This window comes from Neopelma chrysocephalum, unplaced genomic scaffold, assembly GCF_003984885.1.
Source record: "Neopelma chrysocephalum unplaced genomic scaffold, ASM398488v2 Primary Assembly neopelma1_93, whole genome shotgun sequence".
Taxonomy (NCBI): domain Eukaryota; kingdom Metazoa; phylum Chordata; class Aves; order Passeriformes; family Pipridae; genus Neopelma; species Neopelma chrysocephalum.
In genome coordinates this window covers 17927-31983 of record NW_020897755.1, presented here as the reverse complement: position 1 = coordinate 31983, position 14057 = coordinate 17927, and the positions used below count along the sequence as shown (strand labels likewise).

At 61.6% G+C, this 14057-nt stretch overlaps 2 protein-coding genes across 3 annotated transcripts in view; both read right to left on the bottom strand.

Annotated features, from left to right (window-relative positions):
• Positions 1 to 294: 294 nt before the first annotated feature.
• On the bottom strand, positions 295 to 3006 carry FAM173A (family with sequence similarity 173 member A). The gene is made up of 5 exons (XM_027693673.1): positions 2818 to 3006; positions 2637 to 2741; positions 1879 to 2019; positions 1357 to 1407; positions 295 to 783 (listed from the first exon to the last, which is right to left on the bottom strand). Exons 1-5 carry the CDS (start codon positions 2998 to 3000, stop codon positions 595 to 597), a joined length of 669 nt encoding a protein of 222 aa, XP_027549474.1. The 5' UTR covers positions 3001 to 3006; the 3' UTR covers positions 295 to 594.
• A 7335-nt stretch (positions 3007 to 10341) lies between these two features.
• Positions 10342 to 14057, bottom strand: part of METRN (meteorin, glial cell differentiation regulator) — a 9817-nt gene continuing 6101 nt past the window's right edge. The window contains exons 1-4 of one of the 2 annotated variants that reach the window (XM_027693731.1): positions 13931 to 14016; positions 12457 to 12878; positions 12238 to 12297; positions 10342 to 11627 (exon numbers count right to left, since the gene is read on the bottom strand). In XM_027693731.1, the coding sequence (XP_027549532.1) occupies positions 11311 to 11627; positions 12238 to 12297; positions 12457 to 12878; positions 13931 to 14016 (885 nt within the window). In that variant the 3' untranslated portion in view covers positions 10342 to 11310. Of the gene's footprint in view, positions 11628 to 12237; positions 12298 to 12456; positions 12879 to 13930; positions 14017 to 14057 lie in introns of those variants that run through there. The other variant, XM_027693733.1, reaches the window with a different exon arrangement.

The window sequence follows — 14057 nt, the reverse complement described above, 5'->3', positions numbered from 1 at the left end:
CTGCCCACGGCAGGGGGTGGAAAGAGATGAACTTTAAGGTGCCTTCCCACCCAAACCATTCTATGATCCTAAGATTCTGTGGTGGGAAAACCCTTTTTTTCTCTGTGTTTGAGTGGAAAATTAAATGTTACATAGATGAGCAGGGCCAAGCTGATCCTTCAGGGGGGTGAGCTGGACACACTCCCTCCTGTGATACCTTCAAAGGGACAGTGGAGCAAAGCCAGAGTCCAGGACCGATGCATGCTCTGGCTCCAGGACTGTCCTGCAACTCAAAGGAAAACCAGAAACCTCAAAGGAACAACCAACCAAATATTTATTTTGAAAAATTAAATAAAGTAGTAAACAGACAGAAAGAGGCACTGGAGCTTTAGTCCTTAAATCTCGCGTTAATCCCAGGACTTCTGGGTCTGATTTTCTCCTCCCTTGCTTCTCCCAATCTCTTTGGAAAACTGAGTGACTGCCACCCTGCAAGTCCCCAGGACAAATCCTGGCCAAGCACTGCTGTCCTGAGCTGAGCCTGGGGCTGGAGAGGCTCTGACCCTTAATGCCGGGCTCACTGAGGCTGGTGTTAGACTGAGCTTAACAAGGCTGCTGTCAGACTGGGCTCCCCTGGGCGCTGCTCTGCGCTGCTCGACGCACCTCCTTCATGTCATAGGCCCAGACCTGCTCCAGCCCCTGCCCCAGGGTGCTGCTGGGAGTCCAGGACGGGAAGGGGAAGCGTCCAGACACCACCCGGGCCCCGTCGGGGAGTTCTGCCAGGAGCTTTGTAGCCAAGGGAGGCTTCTGGGGAGAGAAGAGCCAGGGCCAGGCAACCTTAGGACACGGTCACGTAGTGGCAGTGCCACCAGGGACCACAGGGCAGCTTCTGGTGGGTCCCGAGCAGGGGCATCAAGCATTCAAAGCACAGGGCTGGTACTGGCCCTGTGTAAGGCTGGGACTAGGAGAAGTGATGAGCAACAGGACAAGAAGAAACAGCCTTTAAGTTGTGCCAGGGGAGGTTTAGATTGGATATTGAGAACATTTCTTCACAGAAAGGGTGGTCAGGCACTGGCACAGCTGCCCAGGGCAGGGGTGGGGTCACCATCCCTGGAGCAGCCATGTGGATGTGGCACTCGGGGACATGGGTCAGTGGTGGCCTTGGCAGTACTGGGGGAATGGTTGGACTTGATGATCTTGGAGGGCTTTTCCAACCTTAACAATTCCATGGTTTTATAAATCCCGCTGCTGCTGAGCACCAAATCACTCGCTCACAGAAATGCCCACTTGGCCTTATTCTGTCCCAGATCCTCTCTCTATTCCAAGAAAACCCTCCTCGAGCTCCCCGTGAACAACTCAGGATGTGAGGGACCAACTTACCACGCTGGGGGCCAGGAACACAATCACATTGTTGCAGTCGGAAAGATCCACCTTAAAAGGGAAGGAAAAGGGGAATGAAAGAAGCAACAGGCACAGGGGGAACAGGTAGAACCATCTAAGTGTCCAAGCCTTGTGGGTGATCTTCTGAACCTCGGAGGGTGCAAAGATGCCTCAAAACATGAGGGATGGGGATGTGGGGGTGTGAAAGCAGCACCTATTGGAAAACACTTGCCTCCAGCACCATCCCAGAACCACATTCCCTGATGGATTCTCTCCAGTCAGGCTGTGGGTACCTGATGTTAGCCTTAGAAGCTCGTCACCGTGTCAGCAGCACGCAGACCTCTCCTCAAAGCTGCTCCACGAAGGAGCTCTGCCATTCCCCTGGAAAGGAGGGTGGTTTTCCACTTCCCTGGAGCGCGTGGGATGGGGAAGCAGCAAGCAGCCACCGGCAAAACCAGCCTGGAGATGCAGACAGAGCCCTGGCCCTGCCCTGGCACAGCCAGACCCTCAGGACACCGTTACCTTCCACAGATCTTCCTTCAAGAAGGAGACCTTCCCGTGGTACCCGGCCCTCCAGGCGCGGTAGTTGGCGAGACACAGCAGCCAGGGATTGAGCTCATAGCCCAGGGCTGGCCTCAGGCCCTGCTTGTAAGCCTCGACCACCTGGAGAGGGAAGAGAGTCGAAACGCAAAGGATCCCAGTGTTGAGTCTGGGGGTGATCTGAGGGGACAGGGGCTGTTGCCCAGCTCCACTCCCTCCCTCCAGCTGGCTCACGGGCAGGGTGACCTTGGTTCTCAGCACCTTCCAGAGCATGCATTCCCACCCTGCTCCCCGCATGTGATGCCTTCTAGGGCTGTCTAGGACCACATACAACTATCTAGGGCCACCTAGGACCACCTAAGACCACCTAGGGCCATCTAGGACTATCTAGGACCACCTAGGACAGTCGAGGACTATATAGGTGTATTTAGGACCACCTAGAGCTGTCTATGGCCACTTAGGACCATGTAGGGTCATCTAGGACCACCTAGGACCATTTAGGACCACCTAGCTCTGTCTTGGGACCATCCAGAACCACCCAGGACCCTCCGGGACCCCCTATAATTGTCCCATACCACCGCCAGGAGGACCACCCCGACCCACAGCCAGCAGTGGGGCAGCAGGTGCGTGTGGGTCTCCCATCCACCCTCCCGGTGAGCACAGGCCCCCCTCCCTGCCCTCTTGCCCACCCTGGGCACCCCAAAGCCCCCCTGACACCCTCCCACCATTCCAGCCCTTACGAGCCGTCCATCTCCCGATCCCAGATCCACCGTCTTCCCCGCGCGTCCCCGCAGCAGTGCCAGGGCGTTGGCCACTTGCCGGGGGCTGGAGGGCTGGTAGGGCACCTGGGGGGCACAGGGGGGTCAGGGTGGGGGTCAGGGTGCGGGGGTCGGCGACGGGGGCCGGGGGGTGTCGGGGTACCTGCAGCCGCAGGGGGACGCGGCGGAAGCCGGGCATCAGCACGAGCGCCCAGGTGGCCCAGGCGGCCGCCCCGCTGGCCACGGCCAGGGCCAGCAGCCCCCGCCCGCCCAGGGCCGCCCCGCCCCGCGCCCAGCCCGGCTCGCCCGGCTCGCCCGGCTCCCAGCCCGGCTCCCCCGGCTCCATGGCCGCCGGAAGGGGAGGAGAGCCCGGCCGGGCACCTTCCGCCGGGAGCGGCACCGGGAGCGGGGGGAACGGGGGGGCCCGGGGGGATCTGGGGGTGAGCGGGAGCTGCGTGTGCGGGGCGGGAGCGGCGGCGTCGCCCCCGCGGGGCTCGGGGGGCACAGGGGGGACAGCGCCGTGTGCGGAGTGAGCGGGGTGCGGGTGGTGCAGGGGCTGTGTGCGGTGTGCGAGTGTGTGTGCGAGTGTGTGTGTGTGTGTGTGTGTGTGTGAGTGTGTGTCTGAGTGTCTGTGTGTCTGTGTCTGTGTGTCTGTGTCTCTGTGTGTCTGTGTCTGTGTGTCTGTGTCTCTGTGTGTCTGTGTCTGTGTGTGTGTGTCTCTGTGTGTGTCTGTGTGTCTGTGTGTGTGTGTCTGCATTAGCGTGGCTGTGTGTGTTTGCACAGCTGTGTGTGCACAGCTCTGTGTGTTTGTGCACAGCTCTGTGTGTTTCTGCATGCCTGTGTTTATGCACAGCTCTGTGTGTGTATTTGTGCACAGCTCTGTGTTTGTGGAGAGCTGTGGGTGTGTTTGTGCATAGCTGGCTGTGCTTGGGCACAGCTCTGTGCACAGGTCTCTGTGTGTTTGGGCAGAGCTTTGTGTGTGTGTGCGGAGCTGTGTGAGTGCACAGCTGTGTGTTTGTGTGTGACTGTGTGTGTTTGCACAGCTCTGTGTGTGTTTGTGCACAGCCGTGTGTGTTTGTGCGTGGCTGTGCACGGCTGACCATGGTTGTGTGGGACTGTGCACAGCTGTGGGACTGTGCATGGCTGTGTGTGACTGCACAGTTTTGTGCAGCTGTGCACGGTCGTGCAGGGCTGTTTGCAGTTGTACTCGGGTGAGCACAGTTGTGTGAACATGAGCCAGCGTGTGCCCAGGTGGGCAAGAAGGCCAGTGGATCCTGGCCTGTATCAGGAACAGTGTGGCAGCAGGAGCAGGGAAGTGATTCTGCCCCTGGACTCAGCGCTGGTGAGGCCACCCCTGGAGTGCTGTGTCCAGCTCTGGGCCCTCAGCTCAGGAAGGACGTGGAGGGGCTGGAGCAGGTGCAGAGAAGGGCAATGAGGCTGGGGAAGGGTCTGGAGCACAAGTGCTGTGAGGAGAGGCTGAGGGAGCTGAGGGGCTCAGTCTGCAAAGGAGGAAGCTCAGGGGAGACTTTCTCACTCTCTACAACTCCCTGACAGGAGGGTGTAGCCCGGTGGGGGTTGGTCTCTTCTCCCAGGCCAGCAGCTGTAGGACAAGAGGGCACAGTCTTAAGCTGCACCAGGGGAGGTTTAGGTTGGACTTTAGGAAAAAATTCTACACAGAAAGGGTGATTGGGTATTGGAGTGGGCTGCCCAGGGTGGTGGTGGAGTCACAGTCCCTGGAGGTGTTGAAGAACTTAGTGCCATGGTCTAGTTGACAAGTTGGGTCGTAGGCTGGACTCGATGATCTCAGAGGTCTTTTCCAACCTCACTGATTCTGTGGTCCTGTGTGTGCAGTTGTGCCCAGCTGTGTGTGTGGCCGTGTGGCTGTGCACAGCTGTGTGCAGCTGTGTGTGGTTTTCCGTGGCCGTGAGCACTCGGGCGTGGTTCTGTGTGGCTGGGAGCAGCTGTGTCAGTTGTGTGCAGCAATGCAGGGCTCTGTGGCCGTGCACAGCTGTGTGTGTGATTGTGCAGGGCAGTGCATGGCTGTGTGTGGGTGAGGGTGTGTGTGATGTTGTGTGCGGTCGTGCAGTGGCTGTGGGTGGTTGTGCATGGCAGTGCCATCCGCGTGCAGCTGTGTGTGCTGTGCACAGCCACGCGTGGTCCTGTGCAGCTGTGTGTGGCTGTGCACCATTGTGCATGGCTGTGTGAGGCCGTGCACAGCTGTGCAGTTGTGCACAGTCAGGTGTAGGTTGTGCGTGGCTGAGTCAGTGCACGGGTTTGTGCGGCTGTGCACGGATGAACACGGCTGTTGTGAATGGCTGTGTGTGCTGTGCAGGCTGTGCACAGCTCTGTGTGGTAGTGAGTGGCTGTGTGTGGTTGTGCAGGGCTGTGCACAGTTCTGCACAGCTGTGCACAGTGGAGTGGGACTGTGTGTGTCGTTCTCCATTGTTATGCGTGGCTGTGTGTGGCTGTGCAGGGGTTTGTGCAGTTGTGCACAACTGGGCGCAGTTGTGCGTGGATGAGCATGGTCTGGTGTGTGGTTGTGCACAGCTGTGTGCAGGTGTGCTTTGTTGTGTGCAGTTGTGCCCGGCTGTGCAGGGCTGTGTGGGTTGTGTGTGGGTCCGTGTGACTGTGCACAGGCCTGAGCAGCTGTGCCTGGTCGTGTGGGGTTGTGCACGGCTGTGTATGGCTGTGTGGGGTTGTTATGGGGTTGGGCACAGTGGTGTGCTGCTGTGCAGGGCTGTGCACAGTTGTTCCTGGCTGTGTGGGGTTGTTATGGGGTTGTGTGTGGTTGTCATGGGGTTGTGGGGTTGTTACAGGGCTGTGCACAGCCGTGCCCTGTTGGTGGGGGCTGTGCCTGAGGCAGCCGGTGGGTTTCCTGCTGCGAGGCAGCAGCGACTGTGGGAAAATTCCAGGCAATGGGATGCAGGAGGGGCAGCCCGGCCCCACAGCCCCTGCCCACCCCCAGTTAATGACCCCCCCCAACCCAACCCAACTGCGGGAACAACACCCGCTCAATGAGGGGCACAAAGGGCTGCAGCCCCCCTTCCTGTGTGGCCACGTGTCACCAGGGATGTCACCACTGTCACCTCCCCCTGCTCCCCCCTTGGTCCGTAGGTCAGTATGTGCAGGGCTCGCCTCCAGCACCATTTTGGGGTGTCCCCTGAGAGCTTGGGGCGGGGGGGTCTGGTGGCACCCCATGTCCTTGCCACAGGGCCACCGGCCTTGTCACAAGCCTTGGTGTCCCCGAGGCCATTGTGGGTGTAGGAAGGAACTCTGATGGCCTGGGAAGGGCTTTGGGGTGCAGGGAAGTGGAATTGGGGAGCGGAATTCCCACCTCCTCAGCCCTGGGGGCAGCACAGGCCCAGCACCAGCCCCCCTGGAGCCCCTCTTTGCTGGTGAGCCAAGAGTGGAGCTGCCAAAGGCAACACGTGTTTCTGCTCCATCTCACCCTGATTTGTGGGAACCAAATGGAATGAGGATGCACACGCACCCACACGTACCCACACATGTGTTTTGCCCCCAAACATGCAGCTCGGGGGGCTTAACAACAACCAGACCCCATTAATCACATTCCGTGGAGCAGCCGTGGGGCTCCAATGGGGAGGTGAAGCCTCCCCCAAAATACATCCCAGGGCTGTTCCCTGCCCGGCCCCACCGAAGGGCCCAGCGTGGCCAAATCGGGGGTCATGGGGATCACCCTGATTTTCCGGTTTCGGATTTTTCTCGCTGGCAGGTGAAGTTGGTTAAAGCAGAAAATCCAGGGAAATCGGAGCTGGGGAAGAGGGGGGGGCCAGCAGGCTGCAGAGGAGGAGGATGGTCCGTGGGGATGAGCCGGTCCCTGGAGCAGCCCGAGAGCCCCCGTGGTGCTGCAGAGCAAATTAATTAAGGAAGCGATTCCCAGGCAGGGCTGAGCCCTCCTTGCTGGGCCCCTGGGATTCAGCAGGGTGGTGACGGCTTCCCCTACTGCCCCAGCCTCGGGGTGCCCGCAGCATCTCGGGGTGCCGGGACGAGCAGGTGGCCGGGCGAGGGGACCAGTTGGGACGTGTCGCCGGAGTCAAAGAGCTTTTAATCCTCCTCTTTCCAGGGCAGCTTCCCCCCGCCGGGGCCGCGGCGGCTGCAAAGCAGCCCTGACCGCCAGGAATTTGTCGCTATGTGCTGGGAAAGCTGCTTCCCACCAGCTGTCGGGGCCGGACACGCCGGGCGCAGGCGCCTCGCACGGGGGTGAGGGGCCGCGGGGCCCCGCTGCGGGCCGGGGTCCTGCCCTACCCCCAGCAACCTTCACCGCGCTGGGATGATGCTGGTTTGGCTTCATCCCGGTCGAAGCAGGGGGCTGGAAGCACACCCTGATGCCCAAGTTTGGGGTGCAGCGCCCCGAGGGGTGGCAGGGTGGGAGGGTGTCCTCGGAGTCACCAGGCTCTTGCTTCTCCTCTTGTCAAGGGCTGTGGGTAGAGCTTCTCCCGGCCCCAGGGGCCTCATCCTGACCCTATGGGGCATCTCTGAACACCAGGGGCCTCATCCTGAGCTTATGGGGCATCCCTGAACTCTGGAGGCATCCTGACCTTGTGGGGCATCTCCAAACCCCAAGGGCATCATCCAACCCTATAGGGCATTTCATAACCCCAGGAGCATAATCCTGACCCTGTGGGGTATCTCTGAACCCCAGAGACCTCATCCTGAGCTTATGAGACATCCTCCAGTCCCAGGGGCATCATCTTGACCCTATGGATCGTCTCCACACCTCAGGACCCTCATCCAGAGCTGATGAGGGATCATCCTGACCCTGCTGGGCACCTCCTGGTCCCAGGGGCATCATCCTGACCCTGCAGGATATGTCTGAACCCCAGGGTCCTCATCCTGAGTTTATGGGGCTGCCCTCAGTCTCAGGGGCATCCTCAACCCTATGGGGGCATCATCAAACCTGGGAGCCTCATCCTGACCCTATAGGACATCCCCTAAGCCCAGAAGCATCACCCTGATGCTATGGGGAATCTCCAAACCCCAGAGACATCATCCTGACCCTATTGGGGACCCCCTGCCCCCAGGGACATCCCCTTGCTCCATGCCAGCTCCTGGCTCTGGGGTGCTGCAGGCAGGGTGGGCAGGACAGGCAGGATGCCTGGGGGTTCCTGGGGGTCCCTGCTTGGGGTGGGGGCTGCAGGGACGGCTGGGCGGGCCGGCCGCCTTTGTGCCTCCCCTTTGTGCCCCGCGATTCACACGTTCGGGCTTTTATCAGGCAGCCGGGAAGGAGGAGGGTGAAGGGGGCAGGAGAGGGGGGAGAAGGGCTGGAGGGGGGGAAATGGCGGGAAACGGCGGCTCCCTTTGTGTGACAGGGAAGGGGACAGGGACCGGGGGACACCCGGCAGTGCCACCACTCTGTGTTTTGCCCTCCCAGCGTGGATACCAACCTGCAGTGTGACCAAAGGGCTTCACAGTCCCCGCAGGGTTCCTGGGCTGGGGTGTGTGGACACTTGGGTCCACAATGGTGTTAATCCCATGGAATAGGAGCCACAGGCACCTCCTTGGGCACATTTGCACCGAGGGAGCTGTTTTTGGGGTGCTGCTGTCCATGGAGTCCCCAAAACCCCCCTTCTGGGGGGGGGGGTAGATGGGTGGGGGGCTTTTGGAGCAGATCTGGCTGGATGATCCCCATGGATGTTGCAGGCAGCCGTGCTGGGTGGGCACCACGGTGCCCACAGGTAGGGTCACCCTTTCCTGGGCTCACAGGGTGCTACCATAGCCCTTCACCATGGCCACCCCTGTCTGAGCCCCTCCAGCCCCCCCAGCTCCTCATCGTGTCCCCCGTCCTGCTCCCCCTCGCTGCGCTGCCTCACACCACATTTTCCATCCTGCAGAGGAAATATTCCCTGGGATGGGGTTTGTCTCACTGTGTTTTCACCCTCCACGGGTGCCAAGAGGCCAGGCAGGAATATGGCTTGGCCAGGCTGGACTCTGCTTTTGGGGAGGTGCTCGGATGCCTGGCCCTGGGGCAGTGGAGATGCCGGAGCCGTGGGATGCTGCCTGGTCCCACGGCCACCCTGAGCCACAGGGAAGAGCTGTGATCCCCATCCCACAGTGGGGAAACTGAGGCACCATCTGCCTGTTTGCCCTGTGGGATGATCCCATAGGAAGTGTTAGTGCCCTGGCCGGGGCCCAGCACTGCAGGAGGAAGGGAGGGCGGGCAACCCAACCTGACATGAGGCAGAGGGCACTAAAAACAGCCCAAAAATCTCTGTGGTGGAGGTTGAGCAGAGTAACAGCCCTTTCCGCCGCAGTGCAATGAGCTGGTTTGACCAAATAAACAGATTTGAAGAAAAACAAGAGGTTTTGCTGCGGGACAGAAAAGTGCCGGATGCTCCGCGCATTAAACGCCGTCATTTGGCCGCGAGGAATGTGCTGGATTGTGGGGCCAGAGCCGCCAGGATTCACCCCCGGAGTGAACAGAGGATGCCGTGGGCAGCACAATTCCCTTTGCACCTCGTTTATTGCTTTTCCAGCCTCATTTTTCCTCCTCCGCTGGGTTTCCCACTCCTTCCCCCTTCCCCCCTGCCCTGCTTGGCTCCTGCCTGCTGCCAAATTCCAGGGGGATGCTGGCATCCTCCAGCACCCGGCGTGGAGCATCCCCCTCCCCAGAGCCACATCCTGCCCTCAGAGCCCAGCCCAGCCCAAAAATGGGGCAGTAAAAGGATAAAATCAAAATACATCGGCATAAAATTGGCAGTAAAACATAAAATAAGCATCAAACTCTTCTCAAGGGAAAACATGTGTTGTGTATCAAACCCACCAGGATCTTATCACAGCCAGATCATTCTATACACACACACATATAGATATTTATATTTAATTAAGTTCCAAAGCCCACAGCATTCTTTGGAAACAGTTTTTTGGCAAGGAAAAGTGTGTTGTGGTCAGCAGAGGAACCAAACACCCAGCAGTTCATCCTGGATGGTGATATTTGAAAAGGTATTATTGGAACAAGACTGAGAAGTTGTTTAAGTACAAGTGGATGTGTGGCATAAGCCTGGCTTGGGTGGTCTGGGGGGCTAAGGGGCTCTGGGGGGGCTCAGGATCTGTGCTTCCCTGTGATGAGCACCTATGGGCATCGCTGATGAGGAGGAAAGGTCCCTGGTTGGGGTCCTGTGCTCCATCCCCAGCTGGGGGACTCATGTCCCATCCCCTGTTGGGGTTCTCATGCCCAACCCCAACTGGGAGGTCCTGTGCCCCATCCTCACCTGGGGATTCCATATCCCAATCCTGTCTGAGGGTCCTGTTCCCCATCCCCAACTGGGGGTCCCAGGTCCCATCCCTGTCCAGGGGTCCCATCCCCTCACCACCCCCAGGGACACGGCACAGCCAGAGGAGCAGGAGCCTGAGGCAGGGGCTGGCTGGGGGCAGCGGAGGGGTGGGAGCGAGCAGGGCTGAGATGCTGGAATGGCACAGCCCGGCACAATGAGGCCTTGTGGCTGACGGCTCTGACAAGAATCAGCCCTGACAGCAGCTCCGCCAGCGGGGTCACCCACCCGGCACGGGACCACCCCAGCCCCCTCACCCTGGGATACCCGGGGAGAGGGACCCCAAAGTGACCCATCCCGGGGGATGCAGCATGTGCAAACAGCAGTGTATCTGTCTCTAAAGATAGATATGTAGATATATAAACATCAGGGCTGTTTCCAGCCCCAGAGGAGGCAGGACTGGTGGTTGGAGCCGGCACAGAGGGAGGCAGGTGGCACACACCAGTACCGGCACTCACCGCAGTGCCCAGCACTGAACATCCTGCTCAGCTTTTTGAAAACAAGAGCCACACACTACAAATACAGCTCAGTTTATAAAAAAAAAATCACAAATTTGGTATCGTTATAACTTTAGTGCACATACAATGCCCCCCACCCCCACGGTCCAAAATTCCCCCCGGCTGGCGCGTTGTGCCTCACTGCCAGTCACCCGTGGGCTGCCGGTGACGGGTGGCACAGTGACCTCTCCCTGTTCCCACGGCACCTCCCTGCATTGGCGCTTTGGTCCTGCCCTGGCTGTGCCAAGGGCACCTCTGCTCAGCCTTCTTCCCACCTCACCATTCCCCTTTCTCCCTTCGGCCTCACTCCTCTTCCCCAGCATCCACTCCACAGCTCCTGCCTGTGCCCTGCGTTGCAGGCAGGGCCAGGGCCAGGCTCACTGCTGCCCACTCCCTCTTCCACCCTCAACATTGCAAATCCATCTCCTGGCCCTTCCACACCCCATTGTGCCCACCGTGTCCCTGGACTGGCCACCACGGCCACCTACCCTCGAGCCCTGCCGGGGTCTGGGGGTCCGGCTGCCCCTGGTGCCAGACCCACTTGCCCCACAGCATCTCCTGAGCATGCAGCACCCCGGTCCCCTGGGAGCCCCAACCCCGTGCCACTGCACCCCTCACCCAGGCAGGTCCCTGGGGCCCACGGACAAATGCGCCCTGGGAAAATCCCTTCTCTTGCAGCAGGATTTTCCCAGAACCCCCGAGCCCGCCGGCAGGTGCTGCCACAGTCCGGCCACGCGGCGAGGATGGATGCACTGCGCTCCCTCCGGGTCCCTGTGCTCCCTCTGGGCACCATCCCTGTGTCCCCCGGGGTACTCTCGTTGCCAGGGGTCCCCCAGGTCCCGCGGGGCCGGGTCACACTCCCGGAGCCGCTCAGTCCACGGGGAACTCACAGGGGTTCAGGCGCGCGCGCTGGGCCCCCTCGTAGATGCGCTGGAAGTCCCGGTAGCGGGGGGCGCAGCTCAGCCAGGCCTCCCCGAAATGCAGCCACCCCGTGAACAGGAAGGTGCCGGGGCCTGGCTTGACCCCGCAGCGCAGGGGGGTGCGGATGCTGCCCACGGGCCGCCCTGGCCGCCCGCCCACCTGGAAAAGCGGGAACTTCTGTCGATGGATGCGGGCGGCGCTCACCCCGATGATGGATTCCTGCAGCTCCGCGTCATTGGACACGCTCCGGATGCTGCCACGGATCACTGTGGGGAGAAGGAAGGGAGAGATGTCAGCATGCCCTTTTCCCTGACACAATTCCCATCCCCATCTTTGTCTCCATCCCTATTCCCATTCCTGTCCCCATTATCTTCTCCATGCACATCTCCGCTCCCATTTCCATCCCTGTCCTCATCTCCATTCCCATCCCCTTCCTTGTTCCCATCCACATTCCTATCCCCATTCTCATCCGCATCTCCATCCCCATTCCCATGCCAATCCCTGTCCACATTTCTGTCTCCATCTGCATTTCCACCCCCGTCCTTATCCCCATCCCTATCCTTGTCTCATCCCCACTCCCTTTCCTATTCCCATCCCGTCCTCCATCCTAATCCCAGCTCCCATCCCCATCCCTGTCCACATCCACATTCCCATTCCCATTCTCATCCTCATCCCTCACCCCTTCTCCATTCCCATCCTCATCTTCATTCCTGCCCCCATCCTCATCTTCATCCCCATTCCCATCGCTGCTCTCATCCCACAGCACCCTCCGTCCCCATTGGCCACAGCCCAGCCCAGCCCAGCCCGGAGGGGGCCCCGCGCTGCCTGCGGGGCTGTTCCCCTGCTCTGATTGCCCTGGCCCTGGTCCCCACTCACCAAAGTCACTAGTGCAAATGGCCATCAGGATCTCGGTGTCGTTGCACGGCCGACACGCGCCTGCAAGGCCAAGCACAGCCCGTCACCACCCGCCACCACCCGCCACTCCTGGTGGCACTGCGGGGGGACACCACCCCAATCCCGCTCCTCCTCGCCTTCACAGACACCCCGGTGAGGGGAGGGGAACCTGAGGCGGGTGAGGGGACGCTGGGCACTCACCCTCTGCACCGAGGCTGGCGGTGGGCAGGGCCGGCCGGGCCAGCCAGTCCCCCCGCAGCTCGTAGCGGAAGGCGGCGATGCGGCGGCTGATGTCGGGGTGTGGGGTGGCCTGCAGGAACAGGGCCACCTTCTCCTGGGGCAGCCAGCTGAAACAGCGGGCGCGGGGCCGGGGGGCCTCTGGCAGCAGCAGCTCCAGCACCCCCTCCCTCTCCAGGTAAAGCTGAGCCCCCCGGAAGGTCCCGGTGGGTTTGACGCAGGCGGTGACGTGCTGGGGGCTCCCGCCCTTGACGGCGGCGGTGGTGGGGGGCAGGCGGGGGGTCAGGCGGAGACGAAGGGCCCCCGTGGGGTACAGCCATTCCAAAGAGCCCTCGGCGCAGTGCAGGGACAGCTGCTCCACGCTGCCTGCCTCCTGTGACAGCCCACTGTGGGGGACAGCACCCCGTCAGCAGGGACCCCCCAAGGGACAGGGAGCCCCCAGCCCGTGTCATCCCCGCCCGTGTCACCCCCACCTGTGTCCTCCGGCACAGCAGCATCCCACACTCCCACACAGCACCTCTGCGGAGGCCTGTGGGATGGCCACAGGGAGGAACAGCACTGAACCCTCAGTGACTTGGACTTGGGGTGCAAGTGCATCATTTGGGGGTGCTTGTGGTCCCCCAGCACCTTTGGGAGGGGCTGAAGAGGGGGTGCAACAGCACAGCCTCCCTTGCACCCAATGTGGGCTCCCAAGCCACCCCCAGGGTGCCCACAGCCTTGGGGTCACCTGCTCCCGTGCATCCCCACTCTGGGGATCCCCAGTGGATTCTGGGGTCACACACACGTAAATGATGCCTGGAGCTACTTCTTTCCCTCGGCGTCGTAAGCGTGGGAGAGACACGCGGGGAAACCAGCGTGGGGGGAGCAGGGACAGCCGGGGGGCTGCTTTGTCCCGGCCAGGATGCTGGTGGCAGCGTAGCCCCCATGGCCCCCCCAAGCCCCCGCATGGGGCAGCCCCTCCTCGCGGGCCCCGGCTCTTTGTTCGGAGTTCGGCGCCTTCGGGCGGTGCTTCGGGCCCTGACGGGGGGCTGAGTGTCCCGCCGGCCACCGGGATGGGCTTCACGGGTGAGGGGGGCTGAGGAAAGGGGTCCCGGAGAGGCGGGGAGCCCCGCGGGGGGACCAGCATCCCTCGAGGCGGGGGGGGGGCAGCCGCAGCCAGGACTGGGGACACTGAGGCAGAGGAAGGTCCCCATGACCCTCCCCACTGATGCGGGAGGGGGGTCAGCCTTGGGGGTCGACGGGGCGGGGGGGAGAGCAGCCACCCCACTGCTCCCCGAACCTGCCCTGCCCGGGCGGCAGGAGCTCCCCTGGGGGCTGCGAACTGAGGACCCGCGTGTGCCACCCCCCACCCCACCCGGCGCGCTGCCCCCAGTGTGGTGTTGCCGGTGCCGTCGTTCCCGATCCCGATGTTCCCGGTGCCGGTGTTCCCGGTGCCTACCTGCCCCTCCAGCTGCACTGGTCCGCCGAGACGCCGCCGATGGCCGCCCCCAGCCCGGCCAGGCACAGCGCCCGCAGCGCCCACATGGCCGCGCCCGCGGCGGCCCCGGGCGGCCCGGCCCGGCCCG